The sequence below is a fragment of the Callorhinus ursinus genome, unplaced genomic scaffold, assembly GCF_003265705.2.
Source record: "Callorhinus ursinus isolate GAN/ISIS: 27379988/994484 unplaced genomic scaffold, GSC_fseal_2.0 scaffold6, whole genome shotgun sequence".
Classification (NCBI taxonomy): Eukaryota; Metazoa; Chordata; class Mammalia; order Carnivora; family Otariidae; genus Callorhinus; species Callorhinus ursinus.
In genome coordinates this window covers 30,625,073-30,647,317 of record NW_027397068.1, presented here as the reverse complement: position 1 = coordinate 30,647,317, position 22,245 = coordinate 30,625,073, and the positions used below count along the sequence as shown (strand labels likewise).

Below are 22,245 nucleotides of genomic sequence, written 5' to 3'. Positions count from 1 at the left end.
CACTCAGGTTCCTTAACCTTATAAAATCTTTTAATTATTTTAATTAGTGTAAGTCTATAACATTCCCCCAATCTACTAATTCAGTAAATACAGCAAAAAGAGTTCTAATTACTTTGGCATGTTTATTAATAAAGTATGTTTATTATATTGTTTATAAGCTATTTATACCCCCCACAAATTTTAAAAATGATTTGAGCTGGCTTTATAATAAGAGGCAAAGATACCTTAAAACAACATGAGAACATTTCTGTGAACCCATGCTGGTTCTTATGAGTGCTTTCCTTTTCTAATACTCCAAACCATCTGCTTAATAGTGGTTATTACAAACAATCAGTAATTGCTTGATTCAATTTTGTGAGGGACTGGTATTAAGCTGACCACCTTTCAATTCTGGAATCCTTGTGTTTCCTTCTTGGAAAATTGGATCTCAGGTCTCCTTTCATTCTCTAATTTTCTCAAATAAATTTCTCAAAGATCATTGGCCAACTTTTCAAATGAAATTGTTAAACTGTATAGTCTTTCCTACATCTGTTTATTATGAAATAGATGTTTGTAAACATAAAAAGAAATCAATTTTGTCTGTCTTTCCAAAATTTGACTTACTGTATAAGTTATTTGATATATTTTACAGTTTTTATAAAAGTTGTAGGAATATAGGAAAAGAATTTATGAATGTCTCCTACAGGTACCTGAAAGCTTACTAAATAACCCGTAGTATATAACTGTATTGTAAAAATGCATCCTTGGGGCACCTGGGTGGCTCAGTCAGTTAAGCTTCCAACTCTTGATCTCAGCTCAGGTCTTGATCTCAGGGTCAGAAGTTGAAGCCTTGTGTTAAACCTATAAGAATGCAGCCTTATTCAGAAGAGTAGAACATCCCCTGGATGATTATCATATATTCAAAGACCAATATATTTCTATTTAAACTGTTTCTTCTTTTCTTCCTACTTTACCTCTCTGCCTGCAGTACCGTGTGGAATCAATGATGTTGCGTATTGCTAAACCAATGAACTATATTCCTGTGACACCTAGTGTACAGCAAAGATCCCAAATGAGAGCCCCACAGTGTGTTCCCCTAATTATGGAGCCTGAATCTCGCTTCTACAGCAACTCTGTTCTCGTTTTGGATTTCCAGTCACTATATCCTTCAATTGTGATTGCATACAACTACTGTTTTTCCACCTGCCTTGGCCATGTGGAGAACTTGGGAAAGTAAGGGTTTTTTTTTTCATATTTGTAATTATGTTGTTGTGCTTTGTACTTCTTACTAAAATTAGGCTTTGAGTGTCTCTTTGCACTTGATACTGTCCTTTTGAGCAAGATGAATGGGCTGTAGCACAGCTAATTCATTCTTTGTAGTTACCTTACTAATTGATGTGGATGTTTAGATAACTGTATGACTAATTCATCATCATGAACGGATGACTCATGAAGAAGATCATGAATAGATCAGTCTTGCAACTTATTTGTTTCATTCTCCGTGTACATCTGTGGTCTCTTTAAATGAGAGTTACATTTAATTTGTTGATATAAATCACTTTTCAGTGGAATAGTTTGAGGATTATGATCTATCTCCAGCTGTCACCTCCTCTTGACCTCTTAGAAATAGTCAATGATATTTTTAAGTTAAACTGGTAAATGTTGGGTTTTATTTATTCATGTCAACCACATTTTATAAACTGAATGAGAATATTTTTAATGTTCAAAGGAGTATATATTCTTCTCATAAGAAATAGAGTCTTCCATTATAATGATTTTTGTGTATTTATTTATTTTTAAAGATTTTATTTATTTGAGAGAGAGAGAATGAGAGATAGAGAGCACGAGAGGGTAGAGGGTCAGAGGGAGAAGCAGACTCCCTGCTGAGCAGGGAGCCTGATGTGGGACTCAATCCCAGTACTCCAGGATCATGACCTGAGCCGAAGGCAGTCACTTAACCAACTGAGCCACCTAGGCGCCCTGATTTTTGTGTATTTAAAACCAAGTTATAGGGGTGCCTGGGTGGCTTAGTTGTTAAGCACCTGCCTTCAGCTCAGGTCATGATCCCAGGGTCCTGGGATCGAGCCCCACATCGGGCTCCCTGCTCAGCGGGAAGCCTGCTTCTCCCTCTCCCACTCCCCCTGCTTGTGTTCCCTCTCTCACTGTGTCTCTCTCTGTCGAATAAATAAATAAAATCTTAAAAAAAAAAAACAAGTTAATAGTGTTAGTCTATATTTATTAAGAACAGAAATTTGGAAAAGTTATTTAAAATCTTTTTATTTAAGGCTTAAATTTTTCTTTAAGGAATTTAGTGTAAGGTGGTCATATGTTGAGCTGAAATCTGGTATTTCAGTACAGATTTTACCCATAAGTTTTAGGATAATGCCATTTAAGAAATGTTTCTTTTAATAAATTGTGAATACTGAAGAACTGCTATTTGATAATAGACAAATTACTAAGTAAATGAATTCATGTTTAGATATTTGAAAATGAGTTTCTACTGGAGTTAAAAAGATTCCTAAAATTGTCTAGTATCGCTGTTCTGTGATTTGTGAAAGTATTTGCTTAATGTTTTCTTTCTTAATAGGTATGATGAGTTCAAATTTGGCTGTACCTCTCTAAGAGTACCTCCAGATTTACTTTACCAAATTAGGCATGATATCACAGTGTCCCCCAATGGAATAGCTTTTGTCAAGGTAATACTCTCTTGTAAGTGAAAGGTATCGACTGTGGCTTAACCTTTGGAGAGCTGATGATTTAGATTATATGTTGGCATATAAAGCAAAGAAAAGAAAAAAAAAACAAGTTTGCTTGAATATCTTACCTTAAAAAGTAAAGATATATGAATCTGCTAAGAAATTATTTTTTAAAAACCAGTTACCTTGTTTTGCATGAATTTGGGTTTAAAGTCTTTTAACTGTTAGATTTTAGTTTTTAATGAAATACTGAAAGAAATAAATGTGCATATATGTCTTCTGACCTCTGTTAGAATCTGAGACTTAAATAGCTATTTGGCAATCACAACGATGTTAACTTACAAGATTTAAATTGCTTTAATGTGTAAACTCTACTAATTGTTCTACATTATTTTAAATTAAGACTATCTTAGAAATGATATTCTAATATATTTATTGATTGCATTTTTAAGATATCCAAACTAATAATAGGGTCTCTTTTCTCTCTCCCCTATCTCCCCTTAAAAGAGACCAAAGACAGCCTCATAAATGAATAAATTAAAGACAAATAGGAGAGTGATCTAGGAGAAGATTATATTGCCTCTCTTATGCCAATTTCATTCCTTTTTTTCTTTTTTTCTATTTCCTTACCAGTGAGTCTGACTATAATCATGGTACAGTAGGGCAGTTGATGGTAGCATGGACCCCACGAGCCCTCAGATTCATTCTGGTGTACTTAGCAAAAGTAGCATAATTTTCTACCAGTAAGAGGTTGCTGTGTTCAAAGAGTACCCTAAAATTAGCTATTTAGATAGGAGGAAAATTCTCACCAGAGACTGTATGACCTATTCCTTTTTGGGAAATATTACCTCTTTAACATAATGACATATATTACATCTTAACATAAACATTATGACTGCTATAAGGTACACAGAATGAATTAGAGGTTAGAATATGTTTTCGTTGTCACATACGTAGTGGCTTGTTATATTATCTCCCTTTAACAGTATTTTTAAAATTTGCATCTACATTTTGACCCAAAATGTAAAGCTTAATAAAACTAAGATTTTTTAATATTCAGAAGTGTGATTATTCTATACCTAAGGTTTTAATTGTTCAGTCCAACATGCATTACCTTGCACGTGTCTGTGAATCATCTTCAAAGTTAATACTGTTTTGTGGTTTTCATTCCTACTGGACTTCTCATAAATTCTCCCTAGTCTTGATTAATACAAATGATTTTTTTTTGGCATCAACAAATTTTATCACCTCACTATTCATCCCCTCTTCCAGATTGCTAATAAATATAGGCCGGAGGGGATGGCTTAGTGGTCTAAGCATCACATTTGAAATACCTAGAGTCCCTGGAACTGCAGGTTTGAATGTCAGCAGAGTCAACCCAGCTCATCATTCTTCCAAGGTAGATAAATGGAGTTCCATGCAGATTACTGTGTGGGGTCATTAGGATGAGATCTTTAAAAACTGAGGTTTGTTATGAGTGATACAAATCCCGTGTGTCTTTCTGAAAGAGTGGGGGTTTGAATCAAAGTTTTGAAAAAAATTTCCCTCTGAACTTGTTGTATGGTCTCTTATGCATTAGTTGACATCCTCCTTCCTGGAGGTCTCTGAACTCACATAATAGTGCTACATTAGATTTATAAACATTACAGGAACCTTTTTAGGAGAAAAGTCCTCTTCAAAAGAAAGAAAATGTGATGATTTTGTATTGATGGCCACTGGCCCTGTGGCCACTCAGTTGTTAGTATGTTTCAATTCATGACAGTTGGCCATTGTTAAACTTTGTGCTTCCTTCTTAATTATCTAAATCTATAACTTTTAAGGGATTTTAAATATTCTTTTTTTCTTTATGATAGCCTTCAGTAAGAAAGGGTGTGCTACCAAGAATGCTCGAAGAAATTTTGAAGACTAGACTCATGGTGAAGCAATCAATGAAGGCTTACAAGCAGGACAGAGCCCTTTCACGAATGCTTGATGCACGTCAGCTAGGACTTAAGCTTATAGCAAATGTCACGTTTGGCTATACAGCTGCGAATTTTTCTGGGAGAATGCCATGCATTGAGGTAAGTGATACAAATCTGTAGTTTTTTCAAGAGACTAAAGCAGCATTAAATGAGTATCTGTTGATGGAAGTATTTTGTTTTGTTTGGACTAAAGAGTTTCATTTCCATGACATAAGATCAGTTTTGCTCAAACTGGAGCTTGTATACATACAAAATCTTAGGGATTTGGGGGTTTTTCTGTATGAGAACTCTTTATCATACACATTTTTCTACATATCTAGATGAGCATACGGTAGCAAACTACTAGGATGAGATTTAGTGTCACATTTATAGCAGCACTTAAAACAACCTTCATACTAAATAATTGCTTTTAATGTATTGACAGATCTGATGTTAGGTTGGCCTCTCCAAATGTCAGAATGACCAAACATTCTATGTTTACTAATGTACCAGTAGATATAAAGCAAAACCTTTGTTTTGCAGAGGTAGTTGCAATTGAAAGACAGTTTTCACAGAATAAGACTAATTTTTTACTATTTACTAAATTAAGGTGTTAATTTAACATGAGTACAATATAGTGTCACAAGAGTAATACAGTAACTTACTAGTGATTGAGAACAGAGTAGATTTGTTTTATTGGTGATCTTTTTATGCCAAATGAAGGCCCGAACATTGTAGTATGCCACATTAGTAGTAGTTCAGAAAGGGAAAAGCAGTAGAAGGATAAAGTCCCCACACAGTTTCAGGTCCAGCATGTCAGAAGCTCAAAATTGTCAGTCTTTTCCCCACAACAAGTAAAAAGCTGAACATACTGAAAAATCAGCTCTTCTTAGACCTGTTAGAGAAGTGAGGTCACAGGGCGAACCACTACCCCCAAAATTGAAGAGCCCAGCAAGTAAATACAAAGAATCACAACTCACAAGAGCAGAAACCCAAGAGCACAAACCTCTGTAGGAACCAGTGCTGAGGTAGGGAAACCTGAACTATAACTGATGAATTGCTGGAGGTTCAGTGTGGATGAATCTGACAGATTAAGACTCCAGGGGACCCAGTCATCCACAGTTTTGTGAATTTTACCTCTACGAGCTCAACCGGATTCTCAAAGGTTTTCTCTCACACACACACACAAAAAAATTCTCCTGTGCTTCTGGCACAGGGAGGGGAAAGGAACCATTTTGAAATATATCAGAAAATTCTGTTCTTAACAGGGTCCACCTTCAGGGGCACTATTTAACTGGAGCCTAACTGACCTGAGAGGAGGGAAATACCCAGCTCCAAATGCTCTGGCCTTCCATGTGTAGGAGGGGAAATATGCCAGCCCACTCTAGCCATCCTATCCCACCAAAGATGGGGAAAAAAACAAGCGCATGTGAAGTCCACAGTCCAGAGGTACAGTTTCACTGAAAGAATCAGACCTACTCATAGAACTATAGAACATTTCCCTCCTCCCACAGATTACCACTATATTATTAAAGATCTGTTTACAGCAGTCCTTTTTACCTGATATATCCATCTATCAAAAAAAAAATTACAAGACATACCAAAAGCCAAAAAACAGTTTGAAGAGACAGAGCAAGCATCAGAACCAAACTTAGATGTGGCAGGGATGTTGGAATTATCAGACTACAAATTTAAAACAACTGTTAGGATGCTAAGAGCTCTAATGGATCAAGTACATGCATGAAAGGACAAATGGGCAATGTAAGCAGAAACATGCAGACACTAAGAACCAAAAAGAAATACTAGATATCAAAAACACTTGAACAGAAATGAAGAATGCCTTTGATGGGCTTGTTAGACTAGATGTGGCTGAGAAAAGAATCTCTGAATTTGAAGAACTCTCAATCAGAACTGACAAAACTAAAAAGCAAAGAGAAAAAAAGACTAAAAAAAGAATATCCTAAAACTGGAGCAACTGCATAAGGTATAACATACATGTAATAGGGATTCCAGAAGAAGAAGAAAGAAAGGAACAGAAAAAAATGTTTGAAACAGTAATGACTGAGAATTTCCCCAAATTAATGTCAGACACCAAACCACAGATCCAAGAAGTTCAAAGAACAGCAAACAGGATAAATGCTCAAAAAACTAAACTTGGGATATCATTTTCATACTACAGAAAATCAGTAGTAAAATTAAAATCCTCAAAGAAGACAGAGGGGAAAAAAACACCTTGCCTGTACAGAAGCAGATAAGATTTACATCCAACTTTTCCTCTGAAACCATGCAAGCAAGAAGAGAATGGAATGAAATATTTAGTGTTGAGAGAAAAACACTCCAACCTAGAAATCTGTATCCTGAAAAATTATTGTCCAAAAGCAAAGGAGAAATGAAGACTTTCTCAGACAAACAAAAATTGAGGGAATTTGTTGGCAATTGACCTGCCTTGCAAGAAATGTTATAAAAAATTCTTTAGAGGGAAGGAAAATGATATAGGTCAGAAACTCAGATCTGCATACAAAAACAAAAGAGCCTCAGAGAAGGAATAAATGAAGGTAAAATAAACACTTATTTTCCTTATTCATAATTGATCTAACAGATTACAATTTGTTCAAAATAATAATAGCAACAATGTATTTGATTATGTGTGTTTATGTGTATGCTATATATAAGTAAAATGAATGACAAATGACAAAAGGGTTGGGAGGAATTGGATTATTTCATCATTATAAAGTATTTGCACTACTGTGAAGTAGTATAGTAGTATTTGAAAGTGGTATCTTGAAAGTAAATGTATATTGCAAAATCTAAGGCAACCACCCACTTTTATAAAAGTAAAAAGATATATAATTGATGTGTAGGAAAGGAGAGAAAATGGAATCATATCAAATAGTCAAAATCACAAAAGGCAGAAAAAGAGAGGAAAACAAAAATAGGAACAAAAAACAAGGGCAACATATAGGAAAAAATAAAATCAGTATGGATGTAGTTGAACTCAACAGCACCATCAACTAAATGCAGTGGGCATTTATAGACTGCTTCATCCAACAGCACCCAAATATGCATGCTTCTCAAGCTCCCATGGAACGTGCACCAAGACAGACCACATTCTGGGCCATAAAACACACCTTAACAAATTTAAAAGAATATAAATCATACAGTATCTGCTCTCAAATCACAGTGCAATTAAACTAGATATCAGGAACAGAGAACTGGAAAAAAAATGCTTAGAGATTAAACACCACATTTCTAAATAACACATGGGTCAAAAAGAAAAAAACCTCAAAAAATTTTAATGTATCTTGAACTAAAGGAAAACACAACTTACCACAATTTGTGGGAATCAGCAAAAGCATCAATTAGAGGGAAATTTATAGTATTGAGGCCACTTTAGAAAAAAAAAGATCTAAAACTAATCATCTAACTTTCACCTTAGAAAACTAGAAAAAGAATAAATCCAAAGTGAACTGAAGAAAAGTAATAATAAAAATTATATCAGAAATCAGTGAAATTGCAAACAAGAAATCAACTGAAAAAATCAAAGAATCCAAAAGCTAGTTCTTTGAAAAGACTAATAAAATCAATAAGCCTCTAGTCAACCTAAGAAAAAGAAGACGACACAAATTGCTAACATCAGAAATGAAAGAGGGGACATCACTTCAGGTCCCATGGACGTTACACAAATTTGATAACCTAGATGAAATGGACCAGTTATTTAAAAGATCTAATCTGGGGCACCTCGGTGGCTCAGTCGATAAGCGTCTGCCTTCGACTCAGGTCATGGTCCCGGGGTCCTGGGGTCGAGCCCTGAATCAGGCTCCCTGCTCAGTGGGAAGCGTGCTTCTCCCTCTCTCACTGTCTCTCCTGTCAAATACATAAATAAAATCTTAAAAAAAAAAAGATATAATCTGCCAAAACTCATATAGTAAGAAAATAAGTCTGAATAGGCTTATACCTATTAAAGAAATTGAATTAATAACTAATAACCTTCCAAAATAGAAGGTACCAGACCCAGGCAGGTTTACTGGTAAATTCTACCAAACATTTATGGAAAAAAATTGTACCAATTCTCTACAATCTCTTTCAGATATTACAAGCAAAAGGAATATTTTATAATTCATTCTGTGAGGCCAGCATAATCCTAATACCAAAGCCAACAAAGACATTACAAGAAAACTACACAACAATATCTTTCATGAACATAGATGCAAAAATTTTCAACAGATATTAGCAACTCAAATCCAACAATATATAAACAATTATACATCACAACCAACTGGGATTTATCCCAGGCATGCAAGGCTGATACAACAATCAGAGAGCAACTAATGAGATCCGTCACATCACAGGCTAAATAAGAAAAGCCAAATGATCATAACAATAGATGCAGAGAAAGCATTTGACAAAATCTAATATCCATTCATCATAAAGACCCTCAGTAAAATAGGAAGAGGGGAACTTTCTCAGCTTTATAAAGAATATCCACCCCCAAAAAACCTACAGCTAATAACATACTTAGCTATGAAAACCTTGAATCTTTCCCACTGAAATTAGGAACAAGGCAAAGATACCCCTCTCACCACTGCTTTTCAACATCATAAAAGAACTGGAAGCTAATGCAGTAAGACAAGTAAAAGGACATAAAAGGTATACAGATTGTAAAGGAAGAAATAAAACCATCTTTGTTATATATGGCATAATCCTCTCTGTAGAAAATCCAAAAGAATTAACAAAAAATCCTCCTAAACCTAATAAGCAGTTATAGCAGGGTTGCCGAATACAGGGTTAATACAACAAAAGTCACTTTCCTATATACTAGCAATGAACAAATGAAATTTGAAATTAAAAATGTAACACCATTTATATTAAGCATCTAAAAATGTAACACTATTTATATTAAGCATCCCCCAAAATGAAATACTTTGTATAAATCTAACAAAGTATAAGATCTCTATAAGGAAAACAACACAACTGGTGAAAAATGCAAGAGCTAAATAAAGAAGAAACAGAGAGATGTCGACAGCTGTTGACAGGTAAGAAGACTCAGTACCGTCAGGACATCAGCTCATCCCAAATTGACACATAGATTGAACGCAGTCCTAGTCAGAATCCCAAGTTATTTTGTGGATATCGACAAACTGATTTTAAAGTTTACACGAAGAGGTAAAAGACCTAGAATAGACTACACAATTTTGAAGAATAAACTCAGAGAACTGACAGTACTAAAGCTACACTAATCAGGGTAGTATTGTACTGGCCAAAGAATAGTATTGGAACAGAAGAGAGATATCAGAAATAGACCCACATAAATATAGTCATCTGATCTTTAACAGAGGAGCAGAGGTAATACAATGTAGTGAGGATAGAAGACAGTCTTTTCAATAAACAGTGCTGGGATAACTGGATATCCACAAGCAAGAAAGTAGATCTAGACACAGACCTTATACCCTTTACAAAAATTAACTCAGAATGGATCACAGAACTAAATATAAAGCACAAAACTATAAAATTTCTAGAAGATAAACATAGGAAAAAATCTAGATGACCTTGAATTTGGTAATGGCTTTTTAGATGCAACACCAAAGGCACGATCTATGAAAGAAAGAATTGATAAGCTGTACTTCATTAAAATAATTTTCCAGGGGCGCCTGGGTGCCTCAGTTGGTTAAGCGACTGCCTTCGGCTCAGGTCATGATCCTGGAGTCCCGGGATCGAGTCCCACATCGGGCTCCCTGCTCAGCAGGGAGTCTGCTTCTCCCTCTGACCCTCCTCCCTCTCGTGCTCTCTATCTCTCATTCTCTCTCTCAAATAAATGAATGAAATCTTTAAAAAAATAAAAATAAAATAATTTTCCACTCTGCAAAAAACACTCAAGTGTGAAAAGATAAACCACAGACTTGGAGAATGTGGGGGTTAGGGACACTGACCCCCCCCCCACGGAGTTGAAAATCCACAAATAACTTTTGACTCCCCAAAACTTAACTACAAATGGTCTACTGTTGACCAGTAGCCTTATTGATAAACAATTAACATATTTTGTATGTTATATGTATTATATACTGCATTCTTACAATTAAGTTAGAGAAAGAAAAATGTTATTAAAATCACAAGATTTTAATACATTTACAGTACTATACTGAATTTATTGAAAAAATCCACATATAAGGGAACCCATACAGCTCAAGCCTGTTTTGTTCAAGAGTCAACTGTATATATACCACATTTTCTTTATCCCTTCGTCTGTCAGTGGACACTTGGGTTGCTTCCATGTCTTGGCTATTGTATATAATGCTGCAACGAACATAGGGGTGCATATATCTTTTACAGTTAGTGTTTTCATTTCCTTCAGATATATACCCAGTAGTGAAATTGCTGGATCACATGGTATTTCTGTTTTTAACTTTTTGAGGAACCACTATATTGTTCTCTATAGTGGCTGCGCCAATTTGCAATCCCACCAGTGGTGCGCAAGGATTACCTTTTTCCACATCTTTGCCAACACTCATTTTCAGGGAATTTTTACTTTAAATATTTTTCTCATTATGACTTTTCAGGATCCCAACCATTGCCTAAACTGTAAAGCCAGTTATTTTCCTCTTTTTAAATCTAATCTCTTAGCCCTATATTCTTCAAACTAGGAACCACGGCACAAAGTAGCAGAATCACTTTTAATTTAATTACCACTCCTTCCTTCTTCCCACCCCACCCCCCACTCCTGCCACTGAGTCCTTCACACTGCACGGTCTTGGGGGCAGCTGCAAGAATTCTGACTCTTTCAGGTGTAACTTAAATGGGTCAAAGTAGGCAGCCGGAGGTAGACATTTAGGATCAGTATGTGTATGTCTCAAAAGCATATTTGACTCTGACGCTAGATGGCTCACCCTTCCAGCTATTTGCTGTCACATATTTTAAAGTGTATCTTGTTTTGAAAGTGCAACAGATGACATTGAACATTTTATTCAAACTTGAATTTCAGCTAGATAACATGATTTTTTTTTTAAATGTCTCAGGATATAGTTCACATTCTCAAGGTTTTCTATTGCACTAAAGGTCTCAATAGAACTCATGATTTTTTTTTTTTTAAGATTTTATTTATTTGACAGGGAGAGAGAGCGAGAGAGGGAACAGGAGCAGGGGGAGTACGAGAGGGAGAAGCAGGCTTCCTGCGGAGCAGGGAGCCCAATGCAGGGCTCGATCCCAGGACCCTGGGATCATGACCTGAGCCGAAGGCAGATGCCCAACAACTGAGCTATCCAGGCACCCCGAGTTCATGATTCTTAATACCCGAATTAAGTTTCTGCTACCAGTTTTTTGTTTTGTTTTAAGATTTTATTTATTTGATAGAGACACAGCGAGAGAGGGAACACAAGCAGGGGGAATGGGAGAGGGAGAAGCGAAGCAGGCTTCCCGCTGAGCAGGGAGCCCAATGCAGGGCTCAATCCCAGGACCCTGGGATCATGACCGGAGCCAAAGACAGACGCTTAACGACTGAGCCACCCAGGCGCCCCTATAAACAGCCTTTTAAACACTTACCCGATCCTACATTTAGTTGAGGTGATTCAAATTTTACAATAAAAGGAGGATGATTATAATTATTGTTTGCTTCTGAACACAAAAGTGCATGATTCTTTAAAATTTTAAAAGGAATGCTCCATTTACGCCAAAGGGCAATTTTCCCCAACCCTTAACTTTTATGAGTTTAATAAATGAAACAGCAGCCCTATGCTGGTCTCTTTAATTTACTTAACTGTAAAATATACTTAGTTTGTCACATTTGTCAAGATCTACCATCTTTTTGTTTTGTTAGTTTATGCCATGATCTTTGTTTAAACTCACTGATGACCAATGAAAGTACCCTTGTTAGGGGCACCTGGCTGGCTTAGTTGGTGGAGCATGCAACTCTTGATCTTCAGGTCATGAGTTCAAGCCCCATGTTGGGTGGAGAGGTTACTTAAAAAAAAAAAAAAAAAATGAAAGGAGCACCTGGGTGGCTTAGTTGGTTAAAGCATCTGCCTTCAGCTCAGGTCGTGATCCCGGAGTCCCAGGATGGAGCCCCATGTTGGGCTCCCTGCTCAGCAGGGAGTCTGCTTCTCCCTCTGCAGCTCCCCCTGCTTGTGCGTGTGTGTGCGCACTCTCTCTTTCTCTCTCTGTCAAATAAATAAAAATCTTAAAAAAAAATTTAAAAGGAAGTACCCTTCTTAGACATATATCTGCCTACTTAATTTAAATCGAACACGTAATATATTTTCTATCATATAATTATACATTTTTCTTTGTATTCTGTATTATCTAAAAATTATAACCAATCACTGAGATTAAAGTTCAGCATTAATTTTAATGATACTGAAAGAAATTATCATAACACTACAACAGAAAAATTTTGAAAGATACACATACAAACACTCATGCACATACACAAAATAATTTCCTGGCTAATTGGTTATAAAGGCATATAAGAAAGTCCTTAAATAAACAAGGCTTATTGTTCCAGGAATTATGAAGCTGTGTACCTTGTGTAAAGTGCAATCCTTTGTACTTACTAATACACTCACAGGCGAATCTGTGTATTGACTGGTTCCTTTCTTTAAATTCTTCACTTTATTTTCTTCTTGAGTACTTATAGAAAGAATGATGACACTGAAGACTATTTTGTTTTCTTTTTTATTCTTTCCTCCTTATTTCAATTTTAGAAATATTTAGTAATGAAAAGTATTCTATGTGTTAAAGTCTGTTGATTTATACTAAGCTATGTTAAGAAATTACTTCCAATGTGTTTGTACCAACAGGTTGGTGATAGTATTGTTCACAAAGCCAGAGAGACCTTGGAACGAGCTATTAAACTGGTGAATGATACCAAGAAATGGGGCGCTAGGGTTGTATACGGAGATACTGACAGGTAATGAACTTCCTGCTTTATAGTTGTCTTTTTACATCTCTTCAGATATTCATTTCAGTGTTTGAAATGGCTTAAGGGTAATCCTTACTAAAAACAGTTCTACTTAAGTCCTTCCAGTCCTTATGATCTCATGATCAGGATTAGCTCAAGTCCTGAATTACCAGACATGATCTTAAGAGACAGAAAATTAAGTGGCCTGAGCCACAGACTTGTAGAGATTCCCATGGCATACCTACAGGTAGCCAGGTAGATAGTGATCTGCAAAAATACTGTATATACAGGAGTCTAGTCTTTATAAAGAAACCCACTTTTTAAAAATGTGAATGATTCCTCATATAGCTGCAGCTCTGTGAATTTAAATATATGTCTTAATTTTGAAAGATACCTGTCAGAGCTATGAGTGGTTAACTTTTCACTAGGCCCCAAAATGTTTTTGACCTTCTGCAAAAAGTGCATATAGGCAAATACAGCTTTCCATTTGATTCCAGAGGGCTCACAGACTTCCTGAAGCCCATCATCCATGGACTGACAAAGGATAGGACTGCCTCTGAGTCCTGAATTAATAACTTCAGCCTGGTTGCTTGCTTTGGTATTTATTAGGGTCTAGGTATTTATGTAACATCTTATTTGTCTGACTTATTTAAATTCTTCTAGAATATAGGTATTAAGCAAATTTCTTAGACTCTGATATTCTTCTCATATGGAAGGCTTAGTGTCACGGTGGGATCATGCTAAGAGCACTTGCCTTGGGAGCTCTGATAACTTTACAGCTCAGTGGAGCAGTAGGAGATAACGCTTCTAATCATTACAAATAGCTTCTAGGTAGTCCTTAAATAGCATTTAATCTTCTCCATTCCTTAATGCACATACAGTCAGCATAATCGTATTAGTGCTGAATGAGACCTTACCTCATATAGCAGCTGTTTCATTACTAACAGGTGGGGATACTTTCAAGTTATCCAGGCCCCGATTATCCATAGTCTCTACTCTTCCCCGTCAAAAGCCACTCCTAAGTTTGAGTATTTCACTGCTCTGTAAAACCACTTCTGCTGAGTAGTCCAGCAAAATAAAAGTTACTAGAACATCGTTTTGCACCTTGTTAGCAGAGCTCCTTGCCAAATATTTAGGGAAGAGGACAAAGTTAAACCTTTTGTTGTGTTTAATTCAGGATCATACATGTCCATGGTTGATAACACACAGAGAATCAGAAGTTGGCGTGATTCTGATTATAGTTACTTTGTTTAGCCTTTAAGATCTTTAAGAATTCAAACCAAAAAACACAGACTCACAGATTGTCAGAGCTGGAACACTACTTCGGTGCTATTTAGGTCGGCAGTTTTCACACTGTTGGGAGGAACCAGTAGAGGCACATTCTCAGGTACTGCCTAAAAGCACATTGTACACAACTGATGAATTATTGACACTACATCCAAAACTAAAAAAAAAAAAAAAAATTTTTTTAAATAAATAATGATAATGAAAGCGCATTCCCCTAAGATAAGAAACTTGTCTAAAGTCCCCAACTAGTCAGCAGTGGAGCCATAAAGTAGTACTCAGTGTTTTTTGATTCCTAGCTGGTGCTTTCTCATTAAGTCAGAATTCACAGGTGTTTTATGATTCCAATCAAAGAAATTTATTCATCATTTCATTGAAATATACTGTATGAGGGCAAGTCAGTGTAGAATATGCATTATCAATGGTAACAGTATCACCCTAATAGGGTACAAATTGGGAACAAAACTTAAATAGTACTTAGATAGTACAGTGGGTTTAGGCCCCACAAAGTTCAACCTCACCCAACAATATTTTATTCCTTGCTAGTTATTTTCTATTATATTTACTTTTTTAACTTTTTTCTTTGAGAAGACAGTAATGATAAAAGATTGAGAAACACTGCTTTAGGGATAATAGATAATTGAGAGTGAGGAGATCTGGATTCTCTTTCTAGCTGTACTCCTAACTGATTGCATGGTTATTAACAAATCGCTTAGCCCCTCTGAAGCTCAGTTGCCTCATGATCAGAATGAAGGAAATCTGATGGATGATGGTGAATGACCATTGCCTCCCTCCAATTTCAAAACTGCCGATTTTATGAATCTTGGGGTCTACCTAAGGGAGATCAGTTACCAAAGCATCAAAATTACTGTTAGAAGGGTGTTTCCCTTTCTAAAGCAGTTAATGCATTATTGTCCATTTAGAAAGTATAATAAACACACTGCATTTCTTTTTTTCAATTAAATGATTTTTTATTAAAATATAATTGACATATACTATTAGCTTCAGGTGTACAATACAGTGATCTGACAATTATATACATTATAAAATGCTCATCATGATAAGTTATTACAATATTATTGACTAGTGGTTCAAACAGTTATTTTATAGAATAGTGGTTCTCGATCATATTTACTGCACCCTAGTGGGATATGACCTACTCCCATCAGTTATAAGAGCTACCTAGAATCTCTTGGGTCAACTATACTAAATAAATTAAAAAAATTAAAAGTTTTTAAAAAGAATCTCTTGGGAAATTCATCTGATTATAGTTAAGAAAGGCCTCTCAAGTTATTCTAATATCCCCACTCACCCTCTACCACGTGAAAATCACTGCTCTGTATGTGTACTCAGATCTCTCAACCCAAAGATAAATGTTACTTAACTAGATTAAAAGCACCAGTGACAAACAAATTCATTTTAAAACCGTCTCTTTTTGTAGGCTAGTCACCTCCATTCTGTTAAGTGACCTTCCATTAATCTTGGCTAGCTGTCTTGAAGCTTAGCTCCAAATAAAACTGGCCAAAACAACATAGATGGACTCAAACCCACTAACTACTGGGTAAAATCTCTCATATAAACCCTATAATAATAACTTTTAAGATATCAAGTTCATCAAGGTATAATTTTTAACAAAAAAGTGCACTATTTCTAAAAAGAAAATGCACAGTGTATAGTTCAGCATATACCTGTATAGATCCATGTAACCATTTACCACCTCAGTAAGGGTCCAGAACATTTCTAACTACGTAGAAAGTTCTCTTGTACACCTTCACAGTCATTCCCTCACTTTCATCAGGCAACCACTTATCTGATTCTATTACCACAGCTTAGTTTTTCCCATCCTAGAGTTTTATAGAAATATGTGTCTTCATCAGGGCGCCTGGGTGGCTCGGTTGGTTAAGCGACTGCCTTCGGCTCAGGTCATGATCCTGGAGTCCCGGGATCGAGTCCCACATCGGGCTCCCTGCTTGGCGGGGAGCCTGCTTCTCCCTCTGACCCTCTTCCCTCTCGTGCTTTCTATCTCTCATTCTCTCTCTCTCTCAAATAAATAATAAAATCTTTAAAAAAAAAAAAAAAGACAAAGTGTCTTCATCATCATTGTACCTGACCTTAATTTTAAGCATAGTGATCTTTTAAAAAACAAAAGTTTGGCAGTTACATCTCAAGTTAAACATACCCTTAGCATATGACTTAACAATTCTACTCCTGGATATTTACCTAAAGGAAATTTAAATTTCGGTCCACACAAAGTCTTGATGTAAATGTTTATTGCAGCTTTATTTATAATAGTCCAAAACTACAAACAATCCAGATTTCCACCGAAGGGTGAATGGATAAACAAATGTGGCATATCCATACAATGGAATATTACTCAGCAATAAAGAGGAACTAGTTACTGTTACTTCAGCAACATGGATGAATCTCAAAAATAAGCTGAAAGAAGCCAGACATAAGAGAGTACTTATTATATAGTTCCATTTATATAAAATTCTTGGGAAAAAAAAAAAACTAATCTGTAGTAATTTAAAGCAGGTCTTGGGTTGCCTAGGGCTAGGAGTGGAAAATTATTACAAAGGAGTACATGGGACTTTGGGGGGATGATGAAAATGTCCTTAGTTTTCTAAGATATCATAGATTTAGTGGCTTAAACAACAGAAATTTATTTTCTCACAATTCCGGAGACTCGAAATCCAAGATAAGTGTCGGCAGATATGGTTTCACTTGAAGCCTCTCTGTTAGGCTTATAGGTGGTCACCTTCTTTCTGTGTCCTCACATAACCTTTCCTTTGTTCATGTGCATCCCTGGTGTTCCTTTGTATATTCAAATATTCTCTTTTTATAAGGACACCAATAACATTAGGCTCATCCTCACCACCTAACTTAGAGCCTCTTTTTAACTTAATCACCTCTTTAAAGGTCCTGTCTCCAAGTATACTGGGGTTAGGACTTGAACGTATGAATTTTAGGGGGACACAGTTCAGCCCATAACAGATCTATGCATTTGTTAGCATTCATGGAACTGTACACTTAAGATGTATTCATTTTGTTATATGCAAATTATACCTCAGTAAAGTTGCTTTTGAAAATAATCTTTCAAAAGGAAATTTTAAAAGTTATTTTAAAAATGAAGCTATGTTCGTGTAATAAGCATCAGATGGGCCTAACAACAACAAAAAAATTATAAAAAGCTTCAAGTGGTTCAAAGTATAGCCTTTAAAATTAATTTAGATCGAGACCATTTTTAAAGACCTTAAGTAATACTGAATAAATACTCATTTTCTTAAGCTTTTCATATCAGACTCTAAGTATTGTCTCCAGTATTGGCAGAGAAAGCTTTTCCAAAGAAACCATCCAAATGAGATTTAAAGTCCAATATAAAAAACATTTAAGAAATATGAGATTGGTTTATGTGGCCCCAAGACTAGGAACAAGAATCTTAAGATGATGTTTCAAGATATTGTCTGTTACTATTTAATATCTTTCCATTAAAATTATAGGGGCGCCTGGGTGGCTCAGTCATTAAGTGTCTGCTTTCAGCTCAGGTCATGATCCTAGGGTCCTGGGGTCAAGCCCTGCATTGGGTTCCCTGCTCAGCGGGAAGCCTGCTTCTCCCTCTCCCACTCCCCCTGCTTGTGTTCCCTCTCTCGCTTTGTCTGTCTCTGTCAAATAAATAAATAAAATCTTTAAAAAAAATAAAAAAATAAAATTATAAGTGAAAGGGCACCTGGGTGGCTCAGTCAGTTAAGCGTCCAACTCTTGATTTCAGCTTAGGTCATGATCGTGGGGTCATGGAATTGAGGCCTGCATCAGACTCTGTGCTTCAGTATGGAGTCTGCTTGAGATTCTCTCTCCCCCTCTGTCCTTCCCCCTGCTCTCTCTTTCTCAAAATGAATAAATAATAAAATTTACAAAAAAATTATACATGAAGATCAGCTTTATAATCTATTTAAATATATTTATTAGCTACTCTGTTGGTCAGATTGTGCTATTATAAAGTTAACTGGATTATGTTAGAGAAAAATACCCAATATTTTTGGTTTTTTATTTTTTGAGTATTTTTTGATTGCAGTTTTTTATTTATATTAGAAATCTTTCCTTCTTGACCTGCATATACTGCTGTTGGAATTGTACATTAGAAGTCTCTACCTTCCTGTCAATTTTGTTGTAAACCTAAAAACTTAATAAATGTAAACTCTTAATTTTACTATTTGAATACCTTTTAAGTATACATATAAATGACAAAACCTTTTATAAAATAAATTTAAAATAGCAATATTTAAAAACAAATATCTTTCTGAAATTCAGATTTGACAGTATCTCAAAAAATATTTTTAGTGTATACCATTTACCCAGAAATTTCACTGATAGAAATTTGTTCTAAGGATATAGTCAGAGGTGTGACAAATTATTATATACGAAATATTAGCAAAAAATTAAAATAACCTAAATTTTCAGTGATGGAGGTTTGGTTAAATTATAATATCCATACATTGAAATACAGTACAACTGTTAAAATAATGTAAAAGAACTAAACAATGTGGGTTATATAGCAATAATGATCTTTGATCCCAAATGAGAAGAGATTTACGGATATACCCAGAAAAGTTTGTGGTGCCTTTTTTCTGAATGGTAAGATTAGGCGGCTGTTTTCTTCTTTGTGCTTTATGTTTTGTAACACTTCTTCAGTGAACATATATTACAAAATATGTGTGTCTTTTTAAGTTGGGTGGTTCTGAAAGGAAATTTCCTCCCATATCACAAGTAAATTTTCCATTTCTTTATAATCACATTTTCTTTTATGTTATGACTGATGTAACTGTGTGTCATATAAAGCCATTATTATCTAGGAATGACCCAAGACCTTGGGTCACAGATAAGCTGGCCTGTGTGAAGCCAAACTAGAAATATTAAGTGTCTTAAAGATCTGTAATAAGCTATACAAGGAAAGTATGGTAAAACAAGAAAGCTTAGATAGGAAGCAACTTAATAAGGAAGAGTAAGGGGGGAAAAAAGTTTTCTTTGGAATTAATTAGCCAGGAAAGTTACTCTTGATGAAATTTTTTTGTTACACTGACTTCCTCATTTTTAATCCTCTTAGTATGTTTGTGCTACTGAAAGGAGCCACTAAGGAGCAGTCTTTTAAGATTGGTCAGGAAATCGCTGAAGCTGTAACTGCTACCAATCCTAAACCAGTGAAATTGAAGTTTGAAAAGGTAAGAGAAATGTAATTAATACTAGTAGTCATGTATAAAATTTACATACCTTCTAGAGATTTTGGACTTGCACAATACATTTTCAGGATCAGTAATAGTATATGGGTCTACAAAGTGTTAAATTTAAAATATTTTCCCTTAGTTTTGTGCAGTTTTCTCAATTTTTTAGTAATGTCTTTATATAAAGAAATAAAAAGATTGTTCCAGTTAACTGTTGCTGTGTAACAGACTACCCCCAAATTTAGTGGTGTGAAACACCCTTTTTATTAATAATGCTTACAGATTTTATAGGTCAGGAATTCGGAAAGGGTGCAGCAGAGATCTCATGTCTCTGCTCCACAATGCTTCGTCCTTAGCAAATGTGGCATATTCATACAGTGGAATATTACTCAGCAATAAAGAGGAACTCCTTAAAACTGAAGGTGATCCAATGAACAGCTAATGACTGAAATCACCTAAAGCTTGCTCACTCTAATGTCTGGGGGTTGATGCTGGCGGCTGTTTGGGACATCATCTGGGGCTGTCAGCTGGAACACCTACACTTGGTCTTTCCCCGGGACTGTGTTCTTCCTCACAGCATGATGGGTCTGAGTTCCAGGAATGAACATCCCAAAGAAAAACAGACAAAAGCAGTTTTGCTTTTCATGACCTTGTCTCAAAGTCACACAGCATCATAGCCTGTCTAGATTTAAGAGAGAACATAGACTCCCATCTCTTAATGGGAAGAATGTCAGAGTCACACTGTTAAAAAGACCATGTGGGATGGCAGATATTATTTCTTTGGCTAGTACAGTCTGCCATAAGGACCTTAGACTATTTTCATTTTACTTTAGATATCAAATATGTATTTAGTTCTATAAAAGATACTAAGCTAGGAGAGGTGTGGCATGCAAAGAAGCGTAAGACACAGTCCCACTCTCTAAGAGCCAGTAACCTAAAAGGAAAGATTAGAAACCTTTTATTTTAAACTTACAGAAAGTCTCATGAGAGCAGTCTCCCTAAACACTATAAGAGCACAAATAAAAGGATGTATTATTTCCTCCTGGGCTGTATGGGGAGACTCCATGTAGGAGATAATATTGCACTGTGTCTCAGAAAATGGTTAGAATTTCAATAGGCAGCCATGGGGCTGCAGTCATTCTGCATAGAATAAAATGGTATGTAGGAGGATATGGAGTTAGAAAAGCACAATATGGGAATATAGAGTACAGGGAGAGAAGTCTAGAAAATAAAGTTAAGACCAGGTTGCAGAGTGTCTTGAATGCCGAGCTAAAGTGTTTAAACTTGATTCAGAAAAGTTTATCAAACAAGAGTATGACATGATCAGAGCTATTTGGGGAGAATTGTCCTCATGGTGGTATACAAGATGGATTGGGAAGAGGGGAATCTCAAGATAGGGGCAACCTGTGTAGCCTGAACTGGGGAAAATAAAAAAGGGACAATTCAAGAGATATTGAGAAAGAAGGATGGGTAGGGGTTAGAAGTGGTTGATTTAAGAGAATGGATATGAGAAGGGTAAAAGTACCTACTGGAGCAAGAACTGTTCTAGAAGAGATTTCAAAAAAGACTAGGATATGGTATCTACCCTGAAGAGTGAGCATTCTAATTGGTGCACAGATGGGGAGAACAGCTAGAAAACAGTGAGAATGAGTGCTATCCTAGAAGTATACATATGATGTGGACACTCACTCAACCCATCTGGCAAAGTGAGGAGCATGACATGTTTAGAAAATAACACCAGACATGAAAATTTACCTGACACAGATCATAGACCTAACATAAAAGCAAAAACTGCAAAACTTCTTAAAATAAACATTAGTTAAGGATTATATGTTCATGATGAATATTGATCTGTAGTTTTTTCTTGTATTGTTTTTGGGACAAAAAAAAAAGGCTAGTTTCATAAAATGAGTTGGAAATGTTCCCATGTATATAAGATTAGTGCAGTTATTTTTTTTTTTCTTAAATGGTTGATGGAATTTGCCAGAGAAGCTCTCTGGTCCTGACATTTTATTGGGGGGATAGGGAGGGAAGTCATAGATTTTTAATTACAAATTTAACATCTTTAGTATATATTGAAATATTCAGATTTTATGTCCGTTTTGATAACTTGCAGTTGTCAAGGAATTTGTCATTTCTCCTAGGTTGTCAGATTTATTGGCATGAATTATTTATACTTCCTGTGATTTTGATTTCTGTAAGATCTTTAGTGATATCCCTCCCTGATATTGATAATTTCGTGG

At 35.7% G+C, this 22,245-nt stretch overlaps 1 protein-coding gene across 6 annotated transcripts in view; it reads left to right on the top strand.

The window, feature by feature from the left end:
- The window catches only part of REV3L (REV3 like, DNA directed polymerase zeta catalytic subunit), a 175,418-nt gene that overhangs the window by 139,833 nt on the left and 13,340 nt on the right, over positions 1-22,245 (top strand). For 5 of the 6 annotated variants that reach the window (XM_025864228.2, XM_025864235.2, XM_025864219.2 and 2 more), the window contains 5 exons: positions 968-1,212; positions 2,567-2,675; positions 4,529-4,735; positions 13,402-13,511; positions 19,888-20,002. In XM_025864228.2, the coding sequence (XP_025720013.1) occupies positions 968-1,212; positions 2,567-2,675; positions 4,529-4,735; positions 13,402-13,511; positions 19,888-20,002 (786 nt within the window). Of the gene's footprint in view, positions 1-967; positions 1,213-2,566; positions 2,676-4,528; positions 4,736-5,883; positions 7,992-13,401; positions 13,512-19,887; positions 20,003-22,245 lie in introns of those variants that run through there. The other variant, XM_073893785.1, reaches the window with a different exon arrangement.